Source organism: Pristiophorus japonicus, chromosome 14 (assembly GCF_044704955.1).
Source record: "Pristiophorus japonicus isolate sPriJap1 chromosome 14, sPriJap1.hap1, whole genome shotgun sequence".
NCBI lineage: Eukaryota > Metazoa > Chordata > Chondrichthyes > Pristiophoridae > Pristiophorus > Pristiophorus japonicus.
In genome coordinates this window covers 31,596,303-31,622,908 of record NC_091990.1, presented here as the reverse complement: position 1 = coordinate 31,622,908, position 26,606 = coordinate 31,596,303, and the positions used below count along the sequence as shown (strand labels likewise).

At 40.8% G+C, this 26,606-nt stretch overlaps 1 protein-coding gene across 6 annotated transcripts in view; it reads left to right on the top strand.

Annotated features, from left to right (window-relative positions):
• The window catches only part of srrm1 (serine/arginine repetitive matrix 1), a 45,587-nt gene extending 23,987 nt beyond the window's left edge, over positions 1-21,600 (top strand). For 3 of the 6 annotated variants that reach the window (XM_070899093.1, XM_070899098.1, XM_070899097.1), the window contains 12 exons: positions 450-638; positions 731-859; positions 2,024-2,292; positions 2,790-2,870; positions 6,230-6,316; positions 8,755-8,905; positions 10,511-10,552; positions 13,132-13,218; positions 14,855-15,247; positions 15,843-16,062; positions 18,856-19,059; positions 20,220-21,600. In XM_070899093.1, coding sequence (XP_070755194.1) covers positions 450-638; positions 731-859; positions 2,024-2,292; positions 2,790-2,870; positions 6,230-6,316; positions 8,755-8,905; positions 10,511-10,552; positions 13,132-13,218; positions 14,855-15,247; positions 15,843-16,062; positions 18,856-19,059; positions 20,220-20,321 — 1,954 coding nt within the window. In that variant the 3' untranslated portion in view covers positions 20,322-21,600. The remainder of the gene's footprint in view (positions 1-449; positions 639-730; positions 860-2,023; positions 2,293-2,789; positions 2,871-6,229; positions 6,317-8,754; positions 8,906-10,510; positions 10,553-13,131; positions 13,219-14,854; positions 15,248-15,842; positions 16,063-18,855; positions 19,060-20,219) is intronic. The other 3 variants (XM_070899094.1, XM_070899096.1, XM_070899095.1) reach the window with 3 other exon arrangements.
• Positions 21,601-26,606: the final 5,006 nt, after the last annotated feature.

Genomic DNA, 26,606 nt, shown 5'->3' with positions numbered 1-26,606 from the left:
AACAGATTTGTATTATGCCTTTTAAAAAGTTATCATGAAACACAGCCTAAGTATTTTGTGAATTTAAGTCACCAAGCCTTTTTCCATTGGCTTTTATGTGCATTTCTAACCTTGAAAATAAGCAGAGTTCAAGAACTGAACAAAACTGCTTTTGAAGTACAGTGCAGCCATAAACTCTCATTTGTTAGGTTCAAATGAATAAACTGGGGTCGCACTCCTGTAATTAAGTAATCATTTGAACCGTTTAATTAGAATAATGCTCGTCATTCCTTTGATCATTGTACTCAGTGTAACTTTGGGAGAAAGCAGGAAGAATTCATAAGGATAAACTTAGGACTAAAACAGTGAAAATTGTTGTGAACTATTTGGCGTGCACATAGTGGCTACATCTAGACAAGTTCATAAATTCAAAGAAAAATTCAACATACTAATTTTCTGCTCTTCTATAGTGATATTCTGAAGGAAATCAAACCTGCAACACCAGAGGTGAAGGAAACTTTATTAGAACAACCTTCAAAAAAGGAGAAGGAAAGAAAAGAAAGGAATCGGCATCGATCACGTTCACGTTCAAAGTCTAAGTCTAGATCCCGTTCACGCTCTCATTCAAGGCCAAGGAGGCGCCCTAGGTCCCGGTCGAGGTAAATTATTTTGCTATTTTCCCTTAATTAGTTAACATCACAAAACCACAGTTTATAATTTCTAGTTGCTAATCACAATTGCACAATTCTAGGTCCTATTCACCTCGAAGACGGCCCAGTCCAAGACGGAGGTCTCCACCTCGAAGGCGGAGCCCACCAAGACGTCTGCCACCACCCCCACCTCCCTCCAGACATAGGAGGAGCAGATCCCCTATTAGAAGGTATACCTTTCATTTCAAATCTTCTTCAGAACTGTTACAAAAGCTAATATTTATTCCTAGTTCACAGAAGATAACTTTAAATAAACAATTACTTGTGGCTTAGTTCCATGTATTAAATATACTTTTAAAGCTAGCATCTTTAATTTTGAAAAAAAGTAACTAATGAATATTTGGAAACCTATCAGACCAACATTTTGTTAGACTATTTGCACTAAACGTACTACCCATCCAAATGAGCGGATTATTGTAATAAGTTACCACTAATTTCCATTTCTTAAGTTTTTCAATACCCTATTACCTCTGATGAAGTACCCTAGCAATCTATATAAAAAATGTCCAGGTCTTAGTATATCAGTCCTGTGCTGGCATTGTAAATGTATAGTTTACTTTTTAGAGTTTACAATAGAATTCACATTCTGCAAACCAGTTTTAGCTTTGGCCAAAACAGCCATTGTCTTTTCCTCTACTCAGAAATAATTTGCAAAAGATTGGAACAATTTTAGAAACAACATCCTGATTTGACTCTTAAAAGTAGAATTGTTTGGTATTTCTAGAGCATTGCTTTCTGGTAGAAATTCAATAATCAATAGCACTGATTTGCTGAAGATTTTGCATTTCATTCACCCACTAACTCCAGCGGGAGAATAACAGAAAGGCCTTGAATTAGGCCAAGACCCCCAGGTATTTCCGCAGGACCTTGTAAGGGGCAGGGTCTCCAACTGTCTCAAACAAGGCCAGCGGTGTGGAAGAAGCAGTGACCAGGGGTGTGGACAGTTCCAGATCTGGAGTTCCTCTGTCTTCAAAGAGGGGTAAACCCTTGATGTGCCCTGGATCCTTGAAAAAAGAATCTTGATGGTAAATATTATCTCTTTAAAAAGGTTTTTGAACCCCTTGTTCCTAAGTAGGCCACTTTCAGATGATCTCAATCTCCATTTATTTTAGTTAATATATCTCCATTTTAATTGATGACGTTGCCCTGAAAATGTAATTAAGCAAATGCAATATTTGTGTGAATTGTCACTGTGTTGATCTTTCTGTAATTCTATCCAGCCATGGGAATTAACTTTGCATCTTTCTGCTTTTGAGGAGGGGAGGGAGTGGGGGGGAAACAATTAAGCATTTTAAAGTCGAGCTTTACAGTATGTTTCAATTTAATTCCCGCAGGCGCCGATCCCCCTCAGTTTCTTCTTCGGGCAGTAGTTCCTCTTCCTCTTCCAGATCAAGGTCACCTCCAAAGAAGGCAAAACGCATATCAATCAGTCCACCCCGAAAACCTCGCCGATCTTCCCCATCCCCAGCTACTCCACCCAGGAGACGGCATAGGTCACCTGTGTCTGCAGCCAGTCCAGTTCATAAGGGACCACGGTTGTCATCTCCTCCACATATGAATCGATCAAGAAAAGGTTATACCTCCATTTCCCCTGCTAGGCCAGGTAAGTTTTATCCAAATAAGCTTTTGGCATTAACAAATTAGACCACTTCTCCTTCATTTCTGCAACCTAGGTTTTTTAATTCTCTGAAATGGGAGACTGGTTAATCCGTTTTGAAAAGCCAGATCTTTCACCTCGTTTACACTTGAAATCCAGCCCTGAAAATGGAGTATCTTATCTGTTAATTAGTCAAATTATTTTATTTTAGATAATACCTTCACTCTATTGCTACTGCTACATTCAAAGAAAAGTTCATCCATACTGTCCTTCAAAAATAAGATGTGGACTGATACAAGGATTTTCCACTGATTTATCCCAAGTGGGTCCCACACAGTGCCCCAGGCAAAGCTTAGTGGATATCTGGGAGATGGCTGTCTATTTTTGTGTCCAGGAAATGATGTGCAACATAGGTTAAATGAAAGGAGAGAATAATAAGTGGGGAAATGGATGCTCAGATTAATCTATATGCTATTTAGATTTTTAAAATTATTTTGTTACAGCACCAAAACGGAAAGTGAGTGTGAAGCATGATTCTGTTTCTCCCCCTCCTAAACCAAGAAGATCAGAGCCATCAGACTCGGGTTAGTGTTGCCATACTTTGTAGAATTCCCATTGATGTTTAAAAGTGGATGAGTAGAGATTAAACTTGTCATCTGTTGGCTTGTGCCAAGGAGCAGTGTACTAAGAAATTCATTTGAGTGCTTCATCAAGCATGAGTAATGTGACCTGAAATTCTCTTCTCCTCCCCCCCCCCCCCCCCCCCAAATTGAGATTGCACTTTTGTTCTTAATGTCAACCAGTTGGAGAGTTTAGTGGTCTTTTTGTTCAAAATGCCATATTGCTACAATTCCATTCTATTCCCAGTCATTCTTGGGTTGGACCAGATGGTTTGTAACCTCGGTGTCCTACTCGGCTCTGAGCTGGGCTTCCAACCCCATATATTCTCCGTTGTAAAGACTGTCTACTTCCATCTACCTTTGCCACTCCATCAGCCGATCTGTGACGACCTTCATCCATGCCGAAGTCTCCTCTGGACTCTGGAAACTATTCCGATGCTTTCCTGGCTAACCTCCCATCCTTCACGCTCTTTAAACTTTATCCAAAACTCTGTTGCCAGCATTCTGTCCTGCTCACCATTAATCCTATTCTCATTAACAAACAATGCCTCTAATTTAAAATTCTCATCCTCATTTTTAACACTTCATGGCCTTGCCCCTCCCAATCTCTAACGTCCTCCAGCCCCATAACCCTCCCTAAACGCTCAGTTTGTCTGACTTTTAGCCCAGCGACAATGAAGGATTGACAATTATATGTTCAAATCAGGATAATGTGTGACTTGGTGCCATGCACCAGTTGCCCTGTCCTATTTGGTGGAGGACGCGGGGTTTGGGAAGTGCTGCTAAAAAAGCCATGGCGAGTTGCTGCAGTGCATCCTGTAAATAGGGCACACTGCAGCCACAGTATGCCGATGGCGGAGGAGTGAATGTTATAGGGTGCCGATCAAGTGGACTACTTTGTCCTGGATAGTGTCAAGCTTCTTGAGTGTTGTCAGAGCAGCACCCATCCAGGCAAGTGATTATGCTCTCTCTTGTTGGAGATGGTCCTTGTGTGGCACGATTGTTACTTGCTACTTATCAACAAAGCCTGGCCATTTTCCATGTCTTGCTGAATATGTGCATGGACTGCTTTCTTATCCAAGGAATTGTGAATGGAGCTGAACATTGCAATCATCACTTTTGATCTTGTGATGGAGGGAAGGTCATTGATGAAGCAGCTGCTGATAGTTGGGCCTAAGATACTGGCCGGAGAAACTCCTGCATCCATGCTCTGGGCCTGAGATTATTAGCCTCCAATAACCGCAACCATCTTTCTCTGTGCCAGGTATGACTCTAGTTACTGGAGAGTTTCCCCCTTCATCCATCCCCATTGATTTCACTTTTATTAAGGCTCCTGGGTGCCACTCTCCATCAAATACTGCCTTGATGTCAGGAGCAGTCACTGTCTTCTCACCTCTGCAATTCAAGCTTGGTGTCCGTGTTTGGACAAAGGCTGCAATGCGGTCTGGAGCTGAGTGATTTTGGCGGAACCCAAACTTTGCATCGTTGATTGAAGAGGAAATGCCGCTTGATAGCACTGTTGACTCCTTCCATCACTTGCTGATGGGGTGGTAATTGGCCTGGTTGGATTTATCCTGCCTTTTATCAACAGGACATACCTGGGCAATTTTCCACATTGTCAGGTAGATGCCAGTGTGGTAGCTGTACCGTAGCAGCTTAGCTAAGGACACATTTAGTTGTGGACGACAGGTCTTCAGCAGGACAGCCGGGATGTTATCTGGGCCTGTAGCCTTTGCTATGCCCAGTGCACTGAGCCATTTCTTGATGTCACGTGGAATAAATTAAATTGAGGCAAAACTGGCATTTGTGCTGGTGGGGACCTCAGCAGGAGGCCGAGAAGGATCATCCACTTCGCACTTCTGGCTGAAGATGGTTGTGAACATTTCAATCTTGTCTTTTGCATTCACATGCTGAACTCTGATGGGAATATTCGCAGAGTCTCCTCCTGTTAGTTGCTTAATTGACCGCCACCATTCACAACTGGATGTGGTAGGATTGCAGAGCTTTGACTGATTGGGATCGCTTTTCTCTCTCGATAGTATACTGCTTCTGTTTGGCATGAATGTAGTCCTGTTTTCTTCACTTGGGTGATCCCACATTTTCAGTTATGTTTGGTGCTGTTTCTGGCATGCTCTTTTATCGTCATTGAACCTGATTTCGTCGCCTGGCTTGATGGTGATGGAGGAGTGAGGGATTTGCCTGGCTATGAGTTTACAGATTGTAGTGAAATAAAATTCTGCTGCTGTTGATGGCCCACAGTGCCTCATGGTTGCCCAGTTTTGAGCTGCTAGATTTGTTCTTGATCGAACCAATTAACTCTGTGATAGTGCCACATGACATGAAGGAGGATGTCCTCAGTGGGAAGATGGGATTAGTCTCCACAAGGTGGTCACTCCTACCAATGTTGTGTAGGACAGATGCATTGTGACAGATAGATTAATGAAGACGCGTTCCAAAGTGCTATATTCCGTTGGTTATATCACCACCTGCCACAAGCCCAGTTTGACAGCGATGTCCCTCAGGCACTACCGGGCCATTCGATGATGGACCTTGAAGTCCCTCACGCGGAGTACATTCTGTGCTCTTGTTATCCTCGGTGCTTCCCCCAAGTGGTGTCCAGCATGTAGTAGTACTGAATTATCTCCCCCGACTATACTACTGTGCCCCACCTCCGGTAGCTCTGTTCTGCCGGTGGGACAGGATATACCATGGGATGGTGATGGAGGAATCTGGGATGTTGGCCGATGGATATGATTTTGTAAGTATGACTGTTTCGTTGTTGCTTGACTAGTCTGTGAGCAGGTCTTCGAACTTTGGTACCAGTCCCCAGATGTTGGTGAGGAGAACTTTGCAGGGTCAGCTGGGTTGGGTGTGCCAACTTGATACTTGGGTTATATCCGAGTTGTCTATTTGGTTCTATTCGATTTTATTGTTTTGTTCCTTTCTAGCGGTTTAATACAATTGAGTGGCGTGCTAGGCTACTTCAGAGTCAACTACGCTGGTATGGGACTAGAGTCACGTATAGACGAGACTGGGTATGACGGCAGATTTCCTTTCCTAAAGGACATCAGTGAACCAGTTGGGTTTTTCCGACAAGCTTCGTGGTCACTTTCACTGGTACCAGCTTTTTATTTCTAGGTTTGTTTTTGGTATTTGTTATTGGAATGCAGTGAAATGGTCCTTAGGGCTTAAGTGCACCTAGTATTGTTTGAATGATCGTGGCCTAGTTTCTGTGCTGCCAAGTTGAAAGTATATATAATAGGTGAAAGCCATAGAGACAGAGCAGGAAACCATTATTAGATTTTTTTTTTTTATTGTTGCAGAAGATGATAAAGGAGGCAAAGCTGCAGGAGTGGAATCAGTACAACAGCGACGTCAATATCGCAAACAGAATCAACAGACTTCTTCAGGTGGGAGCCTTGACGGATGTTTTACATCACTTCACATTTACATTTTTGGGGACGATACCTGGCCGATTGGCATGTTTGAAGATTTAATTGAACTTGTGTGACTACAGATGTACTTTTGTACTTGAAAAATAACCAGTTCACTGCAATACAGTGCAGTGAAAATTTTGTATTTGCACTGACACTTTTACCAGAAATGTTGTGGAATTCAGGTTGACAAGAATATTTGCAAGATTCATTTAAAATGTCCATTGAAGAGAGATTGAGATTATCTGCTCATTTCCATTGGCCACTCCTGGTTCCCTCCATTATGGGAAAGTTCTACTGCAGTTCTGTTTTTGAATAATTTTATGCATTGACATTCCAAAGTATTATGCAGAGATAATTTGGTGTCTTCAACTTGGATTAAATTTAATTGTTCAGGTCCATATATTTGATATCAGGCGTTTAAAGCGACCTTAGTGTAAAGTTTGAATAGAAATGAATGATCAAATAACAACAAAAACTTGTATTTATATAGCGCCTTTAATGTGGTGGAACGCCCCAAGGTGCTTCACAGGAGTATTAAAAAAATTTGACACTGAGCCACATAAGTAGAAATTAGCACAGGTGACCAAAAGTTTGGTCAAAGAGATATGTTTTAAGGAGCGTCTTGAAGGAGGAAAGAAAGGCGGAGAGGTTTAAGTTTATGTTGCTCATTATGGAATACCCTGGCATTCTGTCTGGCGCTCTTGTTGTTTGTGCTACTCAGTTAAGAATTCTACTTTATTTTTTTTTTGTTCTTTTTGGCACACAAACTCGAGTATGGTGCTCTCGTCTTTATTCTGAGACAGTGGAAAAAGGAATGTGGGAGGAAATGAGATATCAATGGCCCAGAAATTGCGGTTGGAGGCTTCCTGTGGGCAGACACCTCCGACCAAAATTTTTTTAACGAAAGTACCTGGTCGTCCCGGAGGAGCGTAGACTTGCGGTCCAAGGCCTTCATTCGCAGTCCAGCGTATGAGCCCACGCATCCCAGGAACATAGCGCAATCTGGCATCACATGGGCATGGACCACCAATGAACATGGACTATTCTCATTGATAATGGTGAGTTCCGTTTGTACGAGCTCCAATTACTATCAATGAGAATACCCCAAAAACATACACACAACACAAGAAATAAAATTTAAAAAACACCTCGCGTATTTAACATTAATTGAAATTGAATTTAATTAAATGTTTTAGGCAAAGCTTTATTTTTTTGTTTTAATATGGGTAAAAATATACTTGCCTTAATGGACAGGGTTTTTACTATAAAATTTAATTTTTCTACCTTTTAAAATTCTTACCAGGTGTAAGAGTTTGAAGGACATTCGCTGAGCAGGAGTTGGGTAAATAGTCCAAATCTCTGCACGCGAATGTCCATCTCCCGGGGATGCGTGCGATCTGTCAAAAGAAATTTTGACAGTTTGCGAATGCTGGTTCTCAGACCGGCACTTGTGAGGCCTCTTTGGGCGCATGCGCACCCGGAGGCTGCAGTTTACGGCCCAATATTTCCTATGGAAATCTGACTCCATTCAATTTTGTACACTGAAATTGTGACTTCCAGAAGCCATCTACAAATGCTGACTCATTTTTGGTAATGAGAAAGTTGAGGTAGAGCCACAAGGGATTAAACGTATGGAACTATGAACTTCATATAGTGTGACACATTTAAATTGTTAGGTATATTGGACCATGTAGGTGCCTAAAATGCTAAAGTATATTGTCTGAATATATTTTTGCAAACCAAGTTGTGCATACAAGTGTCGCAGTTTCAATATATATATTACATTTCCTGCATTGCTGCCCATATATGAAAATCAAATGGAAACTAAACCTGATCTCTGCTGTTAAAATGTGCTATATACACTAATGCTAGTTCTCATAATTTTAAACATTGTATATGAAGAACAAAATGGCCATGTAAATGTAATGCCCAGGAGATGATAAACCCTCCTGTTGATGATTTGAGACCTTCCTATATGTAGTGTTTTAAAGCTGTGCAACTCCCATTTTTGGCTTATCAGCACTGTCAAGCTCTGCAATACTAGGTGATGTGCTGGTTATTATGAGTATTGCCCAGGTGTACACGCGCATTAATACATGGTCATTTTTATTTGAGTGGAGCATTGATTTTAAAAAAAATAATAAGAGCATTGTTTCACTGGAAATAGTATTGCCACTATCAGTTAGTCTCAGACTCGGTATAAATGGTACTATCAGCAGGCCGAGATGAATAATTTGATATGTGCAAACGTTAATATTGGCTGGAATATTGCTTCATTTTTTGAGGGCAGACTTATTTGGCATTTATTCAGTTTTGTGTGCTTTTGACCTATATATAATTCCTATTAATATGTATATCATGTAGTACTCATTCATTTCATTATTTTAATTAGTTAAATGTCCCTTACGCAGAGTCTGGATCTTCCTCCTCATCTGAAAATGAAGCACCAAAAAGGTCAAGTACGAAGAATGGGGAAGTTCGAAGGAGACGCCAGCGCTCAATGTCTCGGAGTATTTCTCCATCTCCTGCAATGCGAAAACGGCACAAGGACTTTTCACCGAGGTAAAATGCAAATAACTTTCTGCTGTTGGAATCATTTTTTTGTTGGATCACTTTGGAATTCAGTATTAAGAAAAATGTGTAGTTAGGTTTTAGGTTCTATCCTGGCCTGAAGTCTGCACTTTAAAGTGTCTTGTATCGCCATGCTTATTCGTACTAAGATGGCATAGGCTGCAATTGTAGTTTTGCTGTGGCTCCATCTCAATGGCTTAAATACATTCCCATTTACTAAAATCTGATTTACGCATATTGAAAGTGACTAAAGGCTCATTTGAATATCAACTTCCTCTCCTGCAGCTACAAGACTGGATTTTTTTCAAGTAAAGAAAAATGTCCAATGGGGACGGGGGAGGTGCTTTTGTGCAAAGCTCATTTTTGGTCCTCTTTGTATACAAATCAGTCCATCTGCAAATTGGAGAAATCTAAATCCTGTCAAAGCAGTTTAAAAAGTCTGGTGCCAATACGTTCATAAGGTTTTTTTGAATTTGGGTTGGAGGACAGAGATACAAGGACCATATTAGTAAAATAACTTGCAGCTGGCTTAGTGTAGAATCTAAATTAAACAACTCTGCTGAAATTTAAATTTCTTGCCGTATTTGCAGGTATTTCACTTGTTTTATAGTGCTGATTTTCTTTATCACGTAATGGGAAACCATGTTTAAAGACTGCATCACTTAAAGGGAGACCGTAATATTGGGAGGGATACAATGCATTTAGTTTTAAGTGCTCCTTATCCCAACCAAAAAAAGTTTTTCTTTCCCTCCTACCTGGCAGACGAAATTCTAAATTTGAAATGTTACAAGTTAGCCTGCTGGAAGTGCCTTCTACTTGAAAGGTATCATTTGCTTTTGTATAAGCTTATTATTTTGAATGGGGATCTTGGTCTGCCTGGTGGTACATTGTGGGTAATTTGCTGTGTCCACCCCCCCACCCCTCATGTCTTGGCAATTAAAATTTGGAATTTCATGAATCGAGAGAAATGGAATAAGTTAGAAACTTTATGGGATGTGTACTGTAAATTGGAAGTATTCCTTTCCTAAAACTTGAAGCTGGTACTAAATGAAAATTAGTCATTGAGAGAGGAAAGATCCTCTTTATAAGTACTGGAATCCTTTGGGTAGATAATTCATCATAAGAATTGAATAGTTATTAAATATTGTGCAAACCCTGAAATACACAGCAATTAAGAGAAATATTTTTAAATTGAGTACGTAACTAGTCGAGTGTTACAGGGTGGATTGGGAGTTGCTAGTTTTGGATGAGCCATTAGGTGCAGCACCAAGCAGAGGCCAGTGGGGAAGATAAATCATCCCTGTTCCACATCAGGTTACATGTGGCACTCCTTACTGGTTGGTCATTAAATGGACTTTAAAGTCCACTGTCAACTGCGGTTCTTCCCAGCCAGTTTAGAGCGTGAGATTCAGTAAATAGAAAGAAGTGTGGGAGGTTATTTGTAAACAAAAATTAAAATAAATGTATTGTAGTTATGAATTCAAATCTAAATCCGCCAGAGAGGCACTGTCTGTATAAATTATTGGTTTAAGATACTTCCGTTAGAGGTTGATCTGTGGAAAAACACAGCTTGGTTTTGTTTTCTCTTGCTATCAGGATGCCGCTTGGAAAGAGGTGGCACTTCCCAGTGGCGAAAAGGTTGGTTTGAAAATGAGTTGCTATCTGATCATTGAAAACGTTAGCCTGTTTAAGGTTCCTTTTAATTAGCAACCCCAGCCCAACTACTAATTAGTTGAATTATTGCACTGCCTATTGGACAATGCAAGAGGGCTGCCTTAAATCCACTTTCATTGGAGCGCCAAAGCAATTATTGCATCAAATCTTCAATTGAACAGGAAATTTAGAGCACTTAATTCTTAGGATGTATGCTTGAAATTGATTTTTGTTAATTTTGCAAATGGAACTTTAAACTGAACTTTAAATAACTAATTCAGTGTGAATTATCTGCTTTTGATTAATTAAATCTGCAAATACTTGGGGGACTATAAATCCAGTGAAACCCACTTGTACCAAATTTGCCAATTTTTATATTTAAGGTTATAAAAATAACCAAAAATGAAAAGAAAATATACTGTTCGGGGAGGAAAACACAGTAAAGAATTCTAGAAATACATTGCAAGTGTGGTGTAAAAGAGAGTAAAGGATATAATTCAATAGTTAGGACTAGTTACATACTATTATAATTATAAAACCAACATTGGAATCAAAATATGTTCTAATCTACTGCTCCAGGGCCTCAGTACTCTCTTAAACTCCTGGGTCCTAGTTTTTGAGTCACTGTTGTAGATAACAGTATTCATAAGAAAAGTAGATACTGTCCTTGTGTCTACTTAAATTATTGGGAAGCAATTCTGTTGACAGTCACCCTTTTTTTCCATTCATCGAGTTAGGTCATGTGTTCCAACCAGCTTAATTTATCTCGAATCTGTGGAGCACTAAGTAAGCAGACATAAGATATACCTGTACCCAGTAGAATTTTTGATCCCTGGATATAAAAGCAGTATACATTTATGGAATAGGATAGGTTAGTGTGCATATTCAGTTCAGCGCAGGTAGTTTGGGTGTTATCATTTTGACATGGTGTGAACTAGTTTAGGACCTGCTGGAAGGCATTTTGCAGAAATACGTGGTTTGGCTTTCAAATTCGACACACACGATGGGTTTCACTGTATGTGGGATGGTGTTGCCAGCCAGCTTTATTTGGTGTGAAAGACCCATAACCTGAGTGAATTACAATCTAACAAGTAAAATAACAGTGTCACCAGTGATATTCTGTATTCTATGGTTATTGCTCAGTTTCAATTTGAGTTTAAAAAAAAAAAAATTGGACATTAAGTCGTTTGAAGAAATTAAAGCCCTATGTGGTCCCTGTGAAATTTATGATCTGTTTCGACCTTGAAACACAGTATTTAAATTACACTAATAAATCTTTTTTTTAATGTTGAATTAGAGACACTTACAAAACATTATTTAATGTTATTCTCCAAACAATAGAAATTCTAATGTTTTATACTTACAATTTTTCACAATTACATTCCAAGGGATTTGCACAGTATTGTAGTTGCGTGTTCTGAAGAATGTGTCCTCCTTCTCCATATTTCTCCACTCCGGAAGGCGCTGACTTTTTGGGGAATAGTTGTAATGGGTAGTTGGCGGCAATCTGGTACCTTATTCAACTGAGAATTCTCTGTGTGTGGACCTAGACAAAGTGTTGGAAGGCTTTTCAACAGTGCAGGACATCACTATCAAGCTCAGTCTTGACCTGACCCACAAATGAGGTCACTAGAGATGTTCCCTTAATTTTTTCCCCCCTGCGTGGGTCCTTTAAATTTGCTGAGCGACCGCGCCTGCACTGTATTTCTTCCAGCGGCCAGCAGGACCTTGCGATCGGCAATGCACCTTAGGGGGAGCATTGGTCACTAAATAGTTATTATCAATAAAAAGCTAATTTTAAAAATAGCTCTTCTCCTGTCTAAGTGTGCTGAGGCTAATTGTAGCTCCCCAACTGGCTGAAGTCAGTGAAGATTCACCAGACTGATTACTGGGATGGGGAGGATTATCCTGAGAGGAAAGATTGAGTAGGCTTGGCCTATATCAGACCAGGGATCGGAGCTGGCATCTTTTTTCAGTAAACATGAAGTGAAATTATTATTTTCCAGCTGCTCCTTTTACAAAACTTGGAGGGGTATTGGTAAGGATAGTGTTACATTAAGTAGGGTAGGAGGATGCTCGTGTAGAGCATAAGCTCCGGCATAACTCAGTTGGGCTGAAGGCATGTTTCTGTGCTATAAATTCCACATAATGGGGCTGTTGATGCACCTAACTTTGAAGACTAGTGCATTGGGAATACCTTTTTAATCCTATCTAAACCTTATTACATAACATTTCTTTTACACAATAATGTCACAGTAACAATTCTGTTTAATCTTTATACCTAACTTCAAAAGAGCTACGAAAAAATGTTATGTAACTGATTCCATTTTATAATTGTGGAACTGTACAGAAAATCATTTTGTGGATACTGTATATTTTGTGAAAAGGCATTCTATACCAGAATTTATTTCTAAAGCAGTTTATATCAGTATAATGCTTATTTGCTTTGGCTAAAACTCAGTTTTAACTTTCGAGGATGGGAGATAATGGGAGATCTACAATGAAATATTTATTTTGTGATGACACCTTGAATGTATGTTCACATGCTGCTGTATGGCAAACAGGAGAAGGAGAAGCCCATCACCACCACCAAGGCGCCGCCGTACTCCATCTCCTAGAAGGCGCAGATCACCATCTCCACTCAGGCGCAGGTTTGTAAATGTTTGCCGTCCAGTTATCAAGTATGTCTTATTTAGAGGGAAACTAGTAACTTTCCATCATTTCTTTGGGAGCACCAAGGTGATGAATGTGAAGTTGGTGGTAGAATTAGGATGGTTCGCTTATTACCAAGTTCGTGGATTTCTTAAAATTCCAAAAATATATAAGGGATTATTTCTGCATGTCTCTTGAAATAGCGTAGACGGACATCGAATTTCAATGCGCTATGACATGAAATGTAGTTTAGCAAGATTGTGATGCACCTGAAACATGCCCAGGTGCAGTTAAACCATGTTTAGTTTCAACATTGACTTCATTTTTCCAGAAATGTCCCAAAAAATGTTTTTAACTTTTGCATGTGTAGGAACTTTCTGCCCATCTTTTCAGCTGCTGTTTCCCTTTTCAGGTTAATGGTTGTAGTTGTACTTTATTGTTGCAAGATAGAAATCATGTACTTGGTATATCAAAATAAATGGCGCTGATATAATTCTGTTGAGTCTTGAATATAGAATTTTTTGCCTGAAAACAGTACATCATGTATAAATGGAGATTTTGCTGTTGTTATGGGTTAATTGGTTTTCGTATTGTGAATCTCCAGTCCAAAGTTAGTCTGCTGCATGCAAGCTTCAGTTTGCAGCACTGTAGCAGTCAATAATTAATTCACCATACCATTAATTTAGGCTTACACAAAGCATGAGAGTACTGTATCATAGTTATAAATGGATTTTGCTGTATTAGGGTATCTGAAACATAGAATTCTGCTTAGTATCTTTTGTCACCCCCTCCAACCTGAGCTACACAAGTCCACGTTGTTGGTACTGATGAATGCTAATGATACTGGGAACTTTTAAGTTTAATTATCTAGAAATAGTTGTAATGTTTTTACATGTTTTACACTCCTACAGAGAATGTTTTTGATTGCAGGGTAAATCATTGTAAGCATGCTATATTGCATATGTGTAGTGTGTTTTAGTGATGCCTTGTTCTAACTGAAACTCTTCTGTGTGTGGAGTTTTCTCTCCTTTCTTTATATTGTTTTTTCTTCCTTCCCTTCCCACTTGTTATGTGGCAGCTCTCACCTGCCTTGCTCAGGTCTTTGCGTGTGCTTCAATTGTATCGGGGATTTATTCAACTTTGGAAGGGGTCACGACCAAGTTTTAGTTAATTCTCATCCGATGTACATCTGTATTCTTTGCAATGTGATCACTGTAATCGGAAAGAACCTCAATTGACATTTTTTTTCCATTGCCAAATGTAGTTCGAGGCCACTCGTGGCCCTGCTGTCATCCTAGCTGAGATTTACTAACTGGAGATCAAAGCTGGAAGTTTTCTGGTCTGCATGGAGCTCCTTAATTATGCCTCTGGCATTTGAGTTTTTCAGTGTGGTATCACTGGTATATTAGTCATATCCCAACTTAAAATTCTCTTTCTATGGCAGTGGAATCCTATTTTTATGCATTTGAGTGAAAGGAGCAAAAATTAAATTATTAGGTTGCACATAACAGGAATGGTCTACCAGAATAAAGTCAGAGAATAATTAGAACTATTTAAATTTAGATTTATCTGTTCCAACCATGGCAGTTATACGCACTGTTACTAATGTGATTTTGTCATTGATTTGTCTTTTAGATCTCCATCTCCACCGCCACGTAGACGTTCAGCCTCACCTAGGCGCTATTCCCCTCCAATTCAGAGGAGATACACTCCATCACCACCACCGAGGAGGAGGGGCTCCCCATCACCAGCACCAAAGCGCCGTAGTTCTCCTTCTCCCTCTTCAAGGCGTCGGAGAGGATCACCTCCCAGCCGTTCCAACAGAGATATTCGCTCACCACCACCGCTGCACAAACGCCACTCGCCATCCCCACGACCCAGGGTGATGCGTGGATCCATTAGTCCACCACCAGCACGACGAGTGTCAATGTCACCGCCACCACCACAACGACGCCATATGTCTCCATCCCCGAGTAACAGGCCAATCCGCCGAGTTTCACGGACCCCGGAACCGAAGAAGCCCAAAAAGTAAGGGCTCTAAATAGAATATAACGGTTTAATAACGTGCTTACCATGTGAAAGTATTCCAACACTTAATGTGCCACGGTCTAGTTTTGGCTGTTCACAACATTTTCATGGCCAAATGTTCTCTCTTGCCACATGATTTAACTTTATAGTTTTTGCAGCTCTTTCATTTTTGCTGAACTCGAAACATAACTTTATAACTTTTCCTAACTTACACTTTTCATTGCAGCATATAATTAAATATATAGAGCGAAGAAAAGTTACAGTTTACTCATTTAATACATATTTTGGTTGAGTGTCCTCAACCTAGATTCAGCTGCAATGGCAACTTAATGCATTTTCTCTTAATGGATAGTTCCTTAATCTATTTGCAGGTTCCATTTCTGTATCGAATTTACTTTCCATTCTAATCATTGTTGCAACTAGAGCATGTAGTTTCTTAACTCGGGCGTCTGTCCTTTTGGATTTCAGTTAGAAACTTGTTCTAGGAAACTTTGGCAGTTTCAATCCAGTTGATGCGGAAGATGAGCTTTGTGAATTCTGTTACTGATTCCTAAGACCCCTTCATTTTGAATACACTAATTTGTGAATTTCTTAGGATCTCACCAAGCCCACAAGCTGTGCGAAGGGCTACGTCATCCAGATCCATATCTAGATCGCCAGAACCTCTTCCCAAGAAAAGGCCAGTTGCTTCAGTCTCCAGGTCACAGTCTGCCAGCAGGTCGCCAACACCTGTTCCTCCACCACCACCACCACCACCACCACCACCACAAGTCAAAAAGGCAAAGAGTGCTTCAATCAGTCCATCTCCTGTCAAGGTAATAGTACTATTACACTTCAGTATTCCGCCATTTAACATTTTTCTCCAATTTGGCTTCATAGGTTCTCCAAAGATTAAGACCAACAGAGCAAATAACTCCCACAGTAAAACTGTACTTTGCAAGATGTTGAGTGACCCTTAATAGCAGACTAGGCAATCCTTGTATTTTATAATGCTTTAGTATGAATTTTGAAGAGATCTAGAAATGGGAAAATTGATTCTCATTCATGAGCCCAGTTCGATTTTGATTCATTCTTAACTGATGAGGCATTTCAGTTGCTAATGCCTTGTTCAGTGTTTTAAAATTGAGCGGAGTTGTGAAAGGTCTGAGGCTCTCCAATTAAAATTGGGTGGTTTACTTTATGTAAGTTGACTTGTGGAGTTTTATGGAATGATTTATGTATAGTATTTTCAAAATTCTGCAAGGGCAACCTGCATAATTTAGTATTTGCAAATGTTTTCCATAATCTCTGGAGCTTTCATTTCGAAGCTTAAGTGACATTAAGCTACTCTTATAAATTCCCCAGATACAATTTCTTTTTTAGATAATGTTCTAGAGAATGGATGATGCTTCCAAAAATTGAAAAATGCATTGAACAAAATAAATTCTTGGTTTAGAAATGATGTACATGAGATTTTTTAACACAGTAGAAGCTCTTTTATTCGACAATGATACAAGAGTTTGTGTGACGAGTGAGTATTGCTCATTTGAAATTACGACATAGGAGTTTTTTTCTGAAGGTAGCACTCTCTAATTGATATTTCTTTCTCGGCCATCTTTAGTTTCCTCTTGCCACTCCTTGGGCCCAAGTTTCCACATGATTTGCGCCTGATTTTTAGGAGCAACTGGTGGAGAACGGACTATCTTAGAAATCGCAATTCTCCACATTTTTTTTTCTGCAGTTCTAGTCAGGTAGAACAGTTCCACTTTGGAACAGAATTTTTTCTTCAAAGGGGGCGTGTCCGGCCACTGGCGCCTGATTTCAAAATTTCCACAGTGAAAACGTACTCCAAACTAACTTAGAATGGAGCAAGTGAAGATTTTTGTAGAACTGAAAAAATCTTGTCTACACATTAAAAAATCAGGCGCAGGTTACAAATTAGGCGTCCAGAACGAGGTGGGGGGGGGGAAGGGAAGTCATTAAATTCTATAATAAATCCTTATTTATACTTATACAAATATTATACAAATAAATCCAACCTGAATAAACATAAGCAAAGAAAAGATTAAATAAACCATCTTCCTACCTGTGTAAAAGTGCTTCAGCCAGGGAGAATGCTGCAGGCGTTCGTTCCCGCGCGGGGGGGAGGGAGAGAGAGCCGTTCGTTCCGGGTGGGAGGAGGGAGAGGAGAAAGCTGTTCGTTCCCGCGGGGGAGGGGGGGAGGCTGCCTCAACTTTCTGAGGCTTCCTGCAGCCTTCTCAGTGCTGATGGCAATGTGCTTTTATTAAAAAAAATTCAAAAATTAAACAGCTACAAACAGCTACAAAGAACTACAAAAATGGCCGAGTGCCAATGTTTTTTTCATACTGAGCATGCGCGAACGCTCCAACGCGCACGTGCAGCATTGCCGGCAGGGAAAAAATTAATTTAAATGGTACCCGCCCCCTCCCACTTACAAAATCGGTGTGAGTGTAGGCTCCACCCCCTTGGGCGCCACGCCAAACAGACAAGGAGCTGCAGGGCGCTCCAGAATCGCGCGTTTTTTTTCCAGCACCGTTTTAGGCGCGAAAAACAGGCGCCCAGCTCGGAGGGGCGCCCGTTTTTTATCGTGTGGAAACTTAGGCTCCTTATCTTTGGCTGGGCAGTCAGCTGCCAGGACTCCTCCCTCGTGAGGCACATAAGTGAGGCAGAGTACTGTCTCCTTACCTAAGGAAGGATATACTTGCCTTAGAGGTAGTGCAAGAAAGGTTCACTAGATTGATTGATTCCTGGGGTGGGGTATTGTCCTATGAGAAGAGATTGAGTAGACTAGGCATATATTCCCTAGAGTTTAGAAGAATGAGAGGTGATCTCATTGAAACACAAACTTCTTAAGGGGCTTGACAGGGTAGATGCTGGGAGGATTTTTTCCCTGACTGGGGAATCTAGAACATGGGGTCACACTCTTGCAAATAAATGACCGGCCATTAAGACTGAGATGAGGAGAAAGTTCTTCACTCAAAAGGTGTGAATCGTTGGAATTCTCTGCCCCAGAGAGCTGTGCATGCTCAGTCATTGAGTGTATTCAACACCGAGATCGCTAGATTTTTGTATAGTAAGGGAACCAAGGGATTTGGGGAAAGTGCGGAAGGTGGAGTTGAGGTAGATCAGATATGGCTGAATGGCAGAGGAAGCTCGAAGGGCTGAATGGCTTGCTCTTGCTATTATGTTCTTGAGTGGTGGGTGATTTGAATTTCCTTCCCACAATATTATGCATAAGATTGATGAATCAATGTGAAGAATTATGGTTCTGAACCCTAGTCTCATCAGTCGAGGATAGTGTGTTGGTACTTCAATTTGTGTCAGCAGACGTCCTCGGCATTTGATTTTTCAAACTTAATTTCTTCTGGCTTCCTTCATACAGGATGCCAAGATAGTAATGTTAGTTTTCTATTCTAAAATGTGCGATTCAGAAATTGCCTTTGCCTTGAAGTATTTATACTGCCTTTATGATAAAGCACATCTATTCTTGTAACTCTGTTGCCAACTTTTTAACATCATAAATGCAGAAGATCCACTTAAAAAAAACAATGAGAGCTATATTTCTTGCTATTGAATGCTTTGAGGTAATACTGCCTTGTATCTTCAAGATCTCTGACCAGGAAGCTGGTGGAAAGAAGAAGAAGAAAAAGAAGGATAAGAAACACAAGAAGGACAAAAAACACAAGAAACACAAGAAGCATAAGAAAGAAAAGGCTACAGTGGCACCAGCAGCAGTAGTTGTAGAAGAAACAGTAGAACCAGTTGAAGCTCCAGAAAAGTCACCCCAGCCAGAAGCTTCAGAACCCACAAAAGTGAGTCAGTGTCTCAAGAATAGTTCAAACTAGAGACAAATAGAAATAAATTGTATGTTTCCTGGTTGTAATAACCCTAACATGTATAATTTACAACTTTGAAGTGTACGCTTTAGAAATGGCTACCTTTGTGTAGATTTTGCTCATTTTTAGCTCTGTTCATAAGTAAGCACTCGGTCCTGATATTGAGGAAAACACTGACTAGATTACTTTAGATCCTCAAAGAATGCATTTTATCAGGTCAGAGAGGAGCATAGATTGAGGCCTTTGTACACAGACTGTTGCTGGTAGAAATGGCAACTAACACTTTTGAAAATATGCAAGGGGAGGGTTACAAATAGATAGGTTAGCGGAGCTATGGATACTCCGTGAGAAATGAAGGAGTCTGATTAATATTCTGTTGTGTAGTCTTGGGTATGGATGACTTGATTAGGACCCCCGAGTTAATATTATTCTGAACACGTCATTTGTGCGTCCCCTAGAGAAGATGGGTTCAACCAGTCTTTGTCATTTGTAGAATGCTGTGTGCAGTTCTAGTCACAAGTACAGAAAGGATAATGCAGCTGTGAAAGGAAATAGGTTTTTTCAGAAAATAATATTTTGGGATACAATATGAGTAATTTGAGACATAGCATATGGTAAGCGTAGCATACTTGGGAAGAACAGATTACTGTGAACCTTTGGTTCCCAAAGCTTTCCATCACTGGGGGTTTCCTCGTCTCATGTCTGGAAACAGAAATTATATTCCACAGTTATGAATTATAGAAGTGGGCTGTTCCCTTTTCCATTTGAGTCTGGTACCTGCACCACTTGTATGTTACTAGGTTGAAAAAATAATTTGGGAGTCAAGTGTACATTATAATGCACCTACTTTTTGGAGGCTGGGAATGCTTTAGTAAAAATGTTGCACAAGCAATAAAATAACCAATGTTTAGATCATAAAGCATATCTTTTTATATGTCCAAATTTTATAATGCAGAAGCAATCAAATTTATTTGAGCTGTATATTTGCTTCTGCCATACAAAATTTGGATGGCTTGATATCCTGATTCTTTTGAATTAAGCCACTGAGCATCTAGTGCTGGAGGGGGGGCGGGGGACTGTTAAAATGGTATTGTAATGTGATTCTACATGAGTTTAATCTACTTAATTTATTACAGGAGTCAGAAAGTGAAGAAGAAAACTTAGATGATCTAGAAAAGCACCTCCGAGAGAAGGCTCTGCGGTCAATGCGAAAGGCTCAAACTTCACCACCATCATGAGAGAGAGTGCTGAATAAACCTAACTTAAGGGGCTGAATGGATTAGGCACAAGGGCTTTGTACATTTTAAAATTGGCTGCTGTAATAATGCCAGTACATTAAGATGGCTGCCATGCCACTCATGAACACTTGACACTGCCTCTTTTACCTATACTAGAAATTATTTTTCATACAGGCAAATCATAATATGATTGTAAGTTTTATCACATTAGAACAAAATTCCTACATGTCTTTCATTTTCACAGCTACATCTCATATTTTAAATGCAATAATATTTGAGAAGCCGATGGTTTGATGGTTGGTGAGTTTTAATGCTAGAGCTGTAAGTTGCTCATCCTCATCTACCACGATTTGGTGAGATTCATCCATTCACATCTGGACTCAAGATAGAGCTCTGAGGAGCAGAGAGATGTTTCATTCCCTCCATCAACTCAACTAACTTAATCATGGTTTCTGCCAGCTGGTCATGGAACAGACTGATAGAGATCTTGGGGAAGTCTGTGGCCCAGAATGTCCTGACTCCTTTCTAAATGGTCCGCTTGAGGGTGAGATGAGTCCACTGTGGGAAACTGATTTTGATAAAATCAGATTTAAATGGAATAAGTTAAGTGAATTTGGAGTAAATCAGTTTTACACATGCAGCCACAAGCTATGCTGGATTTGCGCTGAATTGACTGAATTTATGCTGTTAGTGACTAAACATTGAAAGTGTTAGTACCTTTTTTTAAAATCTGTTTGCAGTTCTTGTCTTGGCTATCATTATGTAATGGTATTTTGTGACATCGTTTATGTAAGTGTACAAATCCTTTGTGTTTAATCCACTGATATGACCTGTAGTGTAGTTTCTGCAGAGTTTGAGTTTTATTTGAGCCGTTTGATTGTCCACAACATTCTTTACAAAGAGCTTCACGTGAAAATGCGCTGTATCTAGAACACTGGAAGTCTCTCTTTTTTAAATGAAATTGTTATAGGAAGAGGATGGTACTCCCAGGATCTGAAGGATTTTACGATTTCCTGGTTGACAGTAGCTTTGGATTGTATTTTGCTTTGTGTAACAGGCCGGTTTCACCCAAACTGTTTGTGTCTTCTACTGTTACGGTTGTTCTGAGAGTAAAAACTTGTTTAGATGCTGTTCTTTTGTGGGAGCTTAACAAATCTAATGAATATTTTGAATTTGTCATCTTTTGACTTAAAAGGGTTTTGTTTTTTTTTTATAAACGTTGAATTATAAAGCTGTAAAAAGCTGAGGTAATAAATGGAAATTAAATTTCTAAATTCAATTTTCTTCCCTCTGATAGGCTCTTTTTTCCCTCCCACAGGAAGTAGTTGCAGATTTTATTAATGGTGCGTCTGCACATATCTGGAGTAGTAAACTGTACTAGTGCCATTTTGGCCAAAATTAGTAACAGCAAAGAAAATTAAAACTGAGAATATAAGAACAGTAACCTTTATTTGAATAGCTATATAAATCTTTTTGTATAGCAGCTTAATTAAAGAACAAAATAGCGCAGAAATTTGAAATAAGAACATAAGAAATAGGAGTAGGCCATTTGGCCCCTCGAGCCTGCTCCGCCATTCAATAAGATCATGGCTGATCTGATCATGAACTCAGCTCCACTTCCCTGAACGGTCCCATAACCCTTTATCCCCTTATCGCTGAAAAATCTATTTCCGCCTTAAATATATTCCATGACCCAGCCTCCACAGCTTTCTGGGGCAGAGAATTCCAGATTCACAACTCTTGAGAAGAAATTTCTCCATCTCAGTTTTAAATGGACGACCCCTTATTCTAAGACTATGTCCCCTATTTTTAGTTTCCCTTATGAGTGGAAATATCCTCTCTGCATCCACTTTGTCGAGCCCCCTCATTATCTTATAAGTTTCAATAAGAGCACCTCTCATTCTTCTGAACTCCAATGAGTATGGGCCCAACCTACTCAATCTATCTTCAAAAGTCAACCCCCTGATCTCTGGAATCAACCTAATGAACCTTCTCTGAACAGCCTCCAATTCAAGTATATCCTTCCTGAAATCATCATTATAGGCAGTCCCTCAGAATCGAGGAAGACTTGCTTCCACTCTTAGCATGAGTTCTTAGGTGGCTGTACAGTCCAATACGAGAACCACAGTCTCTGTCACAGGTGGGACAGACAGTGGTTGAAGGGAAGGGTAGGCGAGGAGCCTGATTTGCCGCACGCTTCTTCTGTTGCCTGCTCTTGATTTCTGCATGCTCGGTGACGATACTCAAGGAGCTCAGCGCACTCCCGGACGCACATCCTCCACTTAGGGCGGTCTTTAGCCAGGGACTCCCAGGTGTCAGTGGGGATGTCGCACTTTATCAGGGAAGCTTTGAGGGTATCCTTGTAACGTTTCCTCTGCCCACCTTTGGCTCGTTTGCCGAGGACGAGTTCCCAGTCGAGCGCTTGCTTTGGGAGACTCGTGTCTGGCATGCGAACTATGTGGCCTGCCCAGCGGAGCTGATCAAGTGTGGTCAGTGCTTCAATGCTGGGGATGTTGGCCTGGGCGAGGACGCTAACGTTGGTGCCACTGTCCTCCCAGGGGATTTGTAGGATCTTGTGGAGACAATGTTGACTTGAGGTGTCTACTGTACATAGTCCACGTCTCTGAGCCATATAGGAGGGGTGGGTATTACTACGGCCCTGTAGACCATGAGCTTGGTGACAGTTTTGAGGGCCTGGTCTTCAAAAACACTTTTCCTCAGGCGGTCGAAGGCTGCACTGGCGCACTGGAGGCGGTGTTGGATATCGTCGTCAATGCCTGCTCTTGTTGATAGGAGGCCCCTGAGATAATGGAAATGGTCCATGTTGTCCAAGGCCGCACCGTGGATCTTGATGTCTGGGGGGGCAGTGCTCTGCGGCGAGGACAGGCTGGTGGAGTCCCTTTGTCTTACTGATATTTAGCGCAAGGCCTATACTTTCATACGCCTCGGTAAATATATTAACTATGTCCTGGAGTTCAGCCTCTGTGTGCACAGACGCAGGCGTCGTCTGCATCCTGTAGCTCGACAACAGGTTGGAGTGGTCTTGGACGTGGTCTGGAGATGGCGACGATTGAACAGCTTCCCACTGGTTCTGTAGTTTAGTTAAAACTCCAGCGGGGAGCTTATCAACTGTGAGGTGGAACATGGCAGCGAGGAAGATTGAGAAGAGGGTTGGGGCGATGACGCAGCCCTGCTTGACCCCGTCTGTACGTGGATTGGGTCTGTGATGGATCCATTGGTAAGGATCACAGCCTGCTAGTTGTCGTGGAGCAGGCGGAGGATGGTGACGTACTTTTGGGGGCATCCAAAACGGAGGAGGACGCTCCATAGGCCCTCGCGGTTGACAGTGTCAAAGGCCTTTGTAAGGTCGAAGAAGGCCATGTATAAGGGCTGCCGCTGCTCCCTGCATTTTTCCTGCAGCTGTCGCGCTGTAAAAATCAGTTGTGCCCCGGAGGGGACGAAGATCTCAATCGAGACTCTGCCTTTGACTAGAATGTTCTTGACTCCGTTCCGCAGCATGCTACCCGCCACCACCTCAGTGAGACTCCAACATTGCACGAGGTAGAAAAAGCCATAAAAAACAAGGAGGCTATCGGAGTGGATGGAATCCCTGCTGAGGCACTGAAGTATGGCAGAGAGGCACTGCTGGCGCGAATACACAACCTCATCTCTCATCTGGAAGGAGGAGAGCATGCCGAGAGATCTTAGAGATGCAATGATTGTGACCATCTTTTTAAAAAGGGGACAAGTACGACTGCAGCAACTACAGAGGAATCTCCCTGCGATCAGCCACTGGGAAAGTCGTCGCTAGAGTCCTCCTCAACCTTGTTCTCCCCGTGGCCGAGGAGCTCCTCCCAGAGTCGCAGAGCGGATTCCTTAAATACGGAGACCAAACTTGTACGCAGTGTTCCGGGTGTGGCCTCACCAATTCCCTGTGCAGTTGTAGCAAGACTTCTCTGCCTTTATATTCTATCCCCCTTGCAATAAAGGCCAGCATTCCATTTGCCTTCCTGATTACTTGCTGTACCTGCATACTAACTTTGTGTTTCATGCACAAGGACCCCCAGGTCTCTCTGTACTTAAGCACTTTGCAATTTTTCTCCATTTAAATTATAATTTGCTTTTATATTATTTCTGCCAAAGTGGATAACTTCCCGTTTTCCCACATTATACTCCCATCTGTCAAATTTTTGCCCACTCACTTAGCCTGTCTATATCCCTTTGCAGATTTTTTGTCTCCTCCTCACACATTGCTTTCCCACCCATCTTTGTATCATCTGCAAACTTAGCTACATTACACTCGGTCATTAATATAGATTGTAAATAGTTGAGGACCCAGCACCAATCCCTGTGGCACCCCACTAGTCACTGCCAACCGGAAAATGACCTATTTATCCCGACTCTCTTCTGTTAGTTAGCCAGTCCTCTATATCCAGGCTAATATATTACCCCCAACTCATGAACTTTTACCTTGTGCATTAACCTTTTATGTGGCACCTTATCGAATGCCATCTGGAAATCCAAATCCAGGAGAGCCACATCTACTGGTTTCCCCCTTATCCACCCTTCTTGCTACATCCTCAAAGAACTCCAGCAAATTTGTCAAACATGATTTCCCTTTCATTAAACCATGCTGACTTTGCTTGATTGAATCATGCTTTTCCAAATTTCCCGCTACTGCTTCCTTAATAATGGACTTCAGCATTTTCCCAACGACAGATGTTAGGCTAACTGGTCTGTTGTTTACTGCTTTTTGTCTCCCTCCTTTTTTAAATAGGGGCGTTACATTTGCGGTTTTCCAATCTGGTGGGACCGCCCCAGAATCCAGGGAATTTTGGTAGATTACAACCAATGCATCCACTATCTCTGCAGCCATTTCTCTAGACCCTAGGATGAAAGGCATCAGGTCCAGGGGACTTTAGTTCCATTATTTTAACTAGTACTACTACATTAGTAATAGTGATTGTACCTATTGCCCCTTTATTATCCACTATTGGGATGTTTTTAGTGCCTTCTACCGTGAAGCCCGATACAAAGTATTTGTTCAACGTCTGTCATTTCCCTGTGCTCCATTATTAATTCCCCAGTCTCATCCTCCAGGGGACCAATATTTATTTTAGCCACTCTTTTCCTTTTTATGTACCTGTAGAAACTCTTACTATCTTTTTTTATATTTCTTGCTAGTTTACTTTCATAACCTAATCTTCCTCCTCAATCATTTTTTTAGTTGTTCTCTGCTGGCTTTGAAAAATTTCCCAATCCTCTGGCCTCCCTCTAGTCGTGGCAAATTGTAAGTTGCTGGAATGCATTAGTTCCCACCAATGATTATGTATTTTGGTCCCACTTACTATTGCACCGAAGGCCATTAGATGTAGATGTTAGATGCAGTACAGAACTAGGTAAAACCTGTGCAGGAGAGAATATAACTAGTAAACTGATAGAAATATTGAAACTCTTATTTTGTAGTCAGGGTGATTATTCAACAGTTCATGGTGCTGAACACAATTCTTGCCATAGTGCAATGTTCTAAAATAGGTAGATTACTGTGGCATTTGAAACCTAGTTTAAGATTAGAAAATGAGTAGTGCATGAAGTTAGAACACCCCTTTTGTGGTACTGGGGATCAAATCCACATTTCCTATTGGAGGACATTTGGTTTTATGTGTTCCAGCATTTTTCCTCGGACCAGAGTTTGCTTTCAAACCGCGTGTACAGAATCTCCATTTCCTCTAACCAGATATGTGAATGAGATCAAAAGCCGCGGTCACAGCAAAGGGGAAAAGAACTAAAGTTATAAACTTATTGGCACGAATTCGCCAGTTAAACACTGAGATGTTTTACTCCCTTAAAGGCACAATATAAATGTTATAGACCAATGGTAATAAAGTGCAGCGAATGTGCTACTTTTATTAATGAGGATAGATGTAGATATTCAGATAATCCAGCAAATGAAACACATGCCTGTACTTTGTTCTTCATTTGTCCTCATACAAATGGGAAGATTGTGGGACACTGTCCCTTTAACACTTCATTTTTGCAATAGTTGTGTGATTATTCCAAGCCAATGATGCACATGAGTCCTGGTTCTGAAATTATACTCTGTCATGCTGCAGTTATTGGCAGCAGTTCCACAGAAGGAAAATGTTCATTTTGCCTGTGATCGGTTATTTATTCGGAATTCCTTGTGTTCAATTATTTTGTAGCTTGGTCTTTTTCAGGTACTTTTAAATTAGTATTTTGCAGTCTTGGCGTCAATATAATGTGTTTATATAAGCTACCTCAGCA